Here is a 4,392-nt window from a genome sequence, read left to right as displayed (position 1 = left end):
ATATATAATTATATATATATATTATATATTGCACGCGTGTGTCCATGTGCCCGCGCGGCCCACTGACTGACTGACTCTGTTTGTCTGTCTGTCTGTCTGTCTGTCTGTCTGTCTGACTGGCTGACTGACTGACTGACTCTGGCTGTCTGTCTGTCGGTCGGTCTGTCTGTTTACCTACCTGTCTATTTATCTGACTGCACCGCCTATATGTGTACGCGTGCGTGCGTAAGTAAGCGTGTGTGTGCATGCGTGCGCGTGCGTGCGTGTGTGTGCGTGCGCGTGTGTGCGTGTGTGTCCTTTCTGAACGTGCCATCCGTACCTCTGTCCTGTGTGTGTGTGTGTGTGTGTGTGTGTGTGTGTGTGTGTGTGCGTGCGTGTGAGTGCGTGCGTGCGCGCGTGTATGTGGGCTGTATATAATATATGTATTTATAAAGTTCTATATATGATCGCAATATAATAGTCTGCGTGTCTTCCTGTTAAAAATGGAAAAGAAACTCACGCGGGCATCCTTTCACTCAGTGGATCAATGAAAGCAGTAGCAGTTCTAAGCAAAAATAGAGTTAAGCTTGTTTTTAGGGCGCTTATAGTTAGTTTCTTTAACGTTGCTATGTACTTTAGCGTTTTGTTGGTGGTCATCTCGCTCTCCCTGCTGACTTACTCAGCGTCACTTTGCGCAGATGTTTGCATCGGGGAATTAGCCCATGATCAATGGCATCGGATCATCAGCCCATTCTGCGCCGCATCTACTTGCTCCTTATTTCGGCCACATTCTGCTCGTTGAGCTCAGCACTCGTGTGGTGTCAGAAGTTTTGCCGCCTCGTCGGTTGAGCAGGGTTACGACGTGCTGCGTACAATGTCAATGTCAACTTGTCAATCTGGCAAACAAATGTGCGTAATGACAAGAGACACGACTCGATGGTCGCACGTGGTTCATGAATATGCATCTCGACGAGCTCCCGGCGTTTATGGAGGATAATCTGCTCTCAGTGACAATGTGACATTGCCGAGCTCGGCCCGTTACAATTCACACCCGACCTAACCGAAAGTCGTTTAGATACCGGCACCGATTAGCTGCCCCGGACAAAAGCCCAATCAAGTTTTGCCACTCCAAGGCGCTACTTGCTGGCTTTTTGTCAGGTTCCGCGCACTTTTAATTAGTTTGTTGATTATGAGCGGGATGAGAACTCGCTCAGCTACAATGGCTGACAATGCGTCGGGCAATCGTAAAAGCTGGTCGGCAGCCCGGGAGAGAGGGAAGACAGCGGGGAGGGACAATCGGCCCAACCGATCCACACACGCGGGCACCCAAGCTTCTTTAACTTACATTTGTATTTGCTGTATTTACATTAGCATGTCAAAGGTGTTTGCAAGATGTTTGCAATAAAGCCGACGTAATCGCCTCGCGCCATTCACTACCGACGCATTCTTCGTTTCCTTCACCCACTCGCCGTAGCACACATTCCAGTTTCACACGCGCGTTTGTCAGGTGGACGGTCTGAAAATCTGTTCGCTATATCTCACGTTTCGCAAGTGCTAAGTTGCATTTCTAGCGTCCTCCGCCAAACTATCGTATTACCAATGTCGCCGGTCGCGCGATTTCTCTGTAATAATCCTTAAAATGCTCATATTTCGCTGAATAATATCGATATTGACATAAACGCGATGTGACTGTCGCTCCGCCCCCGCGCCGTGATTGACGCGTGCAAGCTACTGTGCATTGACCGCAAGCCAATCGCAGGTAGGCGGGGCCCAACCGCGTTCGCCGTGCACGAAATCGCCGTTGCGCATGTCGGCGTTCAGATTTCAGCACATCTGTTTATTCATGCTCGTTGTGTGATTGCCAACCGGTAATTCTGTTGTGGATGTGTCGTACGATCAGCTGGCCCCTGTCGGTATAAATGCACGGTAGTGACCGGGGCGGCGCCAATTTGTCTCCGAAGCGTCCAGAAACTGGCCATCGCCTGAACGCAGAGCCAGACACTCCGTCATCGCGGGTAGTCAGGTGCTGTGATGCCGCGAGTGTGATTCAAACTGACGTCTTCCTGCGCGAAAACATGGTGGACGGCGGGCTGTATGTTTATAGGTGTGCAATTTGTTTACAGAGCATTTAATCGCACACAGTCGCGATTACTACAGTAGATATATAGTCACACGAACTCTTCTACAAGAACGTTGTTAATTTTCATTCGAATTTTGCAATCGGCAACGGAGATTTCCTGCATTAGTCGGCGCCGATACCCTGATGGCGAATGCTGACGTTAGACAACTCGCCTTACACGAACGATGCTACGCCTAAGAGACTGTGACGGCGTCGGCTCAGCATCGTTACTCAGTGCAGCGTGTACGTAATACTGCTCCGGTACGCGCCTAATCCGAATTGAACTGTGAGTCTTATCTACAACGATCGTCAGAGCTGAGTGTTTGGTTTAGCGTATAGAGCGTGGATGTAAACAATGCCACGGCCGGGCAAGAACACGTACGGCGATCAGAAGCCGCCTTACTCGTACATCTCCCTGACGGCGATGGCGATTCAGAGCTCGACCGAGAAGATGATGTCGCTCAACGAGATCTACAAGTTCATCATGGACAACTTCCCGTACTATCGCACGAACACGCAGCGCTGGCAGAACTCGCTGCGACACAATCTGTCGTTCAACGACTGCTTCATCAAGATACCGCGCCGACCCGACCGACCGGGCAAGGGCAGCTACTGGGCGCTGCATCCACACTGCGGCGAGATGTTTGAGAACGGCAGCTTCCTACGACGGAGGAAACGATTCAAGCATCCGCAGTTAGCCGTCAGGTCTCTGCCTGTCTGCATGAGTCCGCCGACCCCGGCCAGCCTCATCCAGCACGAGCACCATCAGACGCGGCTGCACCCCGCCGCGCACTTCTACCCCGTGTACCAGACGATGACGCTGCCGACGTCGTCGCCGCCGATCAGCAGCACGACGACGGCGACGTCCGAGCCGAGGAAGCAACCCTTCACTATCGACAACATACTCGGCTCCGCGTACAACCCGAACGTCTTTCCTCACGATGCTATGGACCGAGTAGCCGGCCACGCGCACGTGATGGGCCCCGTCCTGCACGGCACCACGCCCGTGCACCATCTACCGATGTGCTCGATATCGGGGCCGATCAAACCGACGCCTGTGCTTTCCGTGCCCTCGACAATTCATCCGGGAATTCCTATGCGTCTACCGGCGAAGGAAGGGACAAGTCCGCCATGTCAGTGCATATCGTCAGCAGCTGTCCAGCACGAGTTGGCGATCAAAGGTACTATTTTGTCGTCGGCGTCCTTACCTGGGTGGATTCGAACAAATGCCGTCCTGCTGCCGTCGTCTCTGCCCAAATCTATGACGATGAGTTCTCGGGCGCTGGTCTCCCAGCAATGACGTCGACGAGAGACAATTAATAATTATCACCAACGTTCTAGACACTTATTTATGAAAGACGAGGCAACGTCAGTGGGATAGGTACACAATTACGCTGATGTATGTTTCGCGATTAAATCGTTATTGATATTTTGCGTTGGTATGTTTAATCGATACAGCGTGTATAGCCAGCCTCCAAGCTCTGCTAATAATTGGACATTATGTACTCGAACTGCAGCAAAATTTTACTCGTATCTTACAGCCACGGCCAACGGAATTATGCAACGCGTCTTTCTACACGCGTTTCTATAAAATTCCTATCATATTAAACGATAAAGGATTTGACAAAATTATTAGCTAAAAACGACATAAATTCTCACGCAGTTTTGAATTAATTCACGTCAATGACATAATGAGATGCCATGTCACAGTTATTGGTAGCGGAGCCACGCGCAGAGTTACATGATAGCAAAAGCTAATAATACCTATTATTAGCTATTGATTATAGGCAAGTCTTATATCACCAGAGACGTCATGAGTGATCACAACTGTACTCGATATAGTGGAGCACAGATGCAATAAACGTCATGTGAATTTTCAGTGTACATAAATACGGTTACTAAGTCATTATGCGTATAACTGTATTAACTATATCTAGGCCTATACATGCACATAGCCGTATGTAATGTGTGCTTGTTTCATTGGCTGGTCCAAACAATTATGTGTAGCGGTGCTAAATACCACTGTAGTATGATCATGATATGCATACAAGAGGTTATGCTACACGTGAGAACGAACATTCTGAAAATAGTCTATGAACGGATCAAATTGTTGTTATATGATGTCAATTTTATATATACTGGATAAAGCATGATATCAAAATACTTTAGCGTCGAATAATTTCTCTCGTAGAGTACCCAATAACAAGACCACCACTTGAGCTTTACGCCACCATGAACCTGTAATTATAGTATGCCTTACCTGATGACAGCGACGTCGAATAATTTCCATAATG

The 4,392-nt window shown here is 49.0% G+C and overlaps 1 protein-coding gene across 1 annotated transcript in view; it reads left to right on the top strand.

The window, feature by feature from the left end:
- The first annotated feature begins 1,675 nt into the window (after positions 1 to 1,675).
- Positions 1,676 to 4,392, top strand: part of LOC106809337 (forkhead box protein B1-like) — a 3,290-nt gene continuing 573 nt past the window's right edge. Inside the window, exon 1 of the mRNA XM_014812400.1 lies at positions 1,676 to 4,392. This exon is cut by the window's right edge and continues 573 nt beyond it. Coding sequence (XP_014667886.1) covers positions 2,454 to 3,398 — 945 coding nt within the window. The 5' untranslated portion in view covers positions 1,676 to 2,453 and the 3' untranslated portion in view covers positions 3,399 to 4,392.

The sequence above is a fragment of the Priapulus caudatus genome, unplaced genomic scaffold (genome assembly GCF_000485595.1).
Source record: "Priapulus caudatus unplaced genomic scaffold, Priapulus_caudatus-5.0.1 Scaffold14, whole genome shotgun sequence".
NCBI lineage: Eukaryota > Metazoa > Priapulida > Priapulimorpha > Priapulimorphida > Priapulidae > Priapulus > Priapulus caudatus.
Note: the sequence above shows the minus strand (reverse complement) of the source record. Positions and strands in the feature narration are given on the sequence as shown.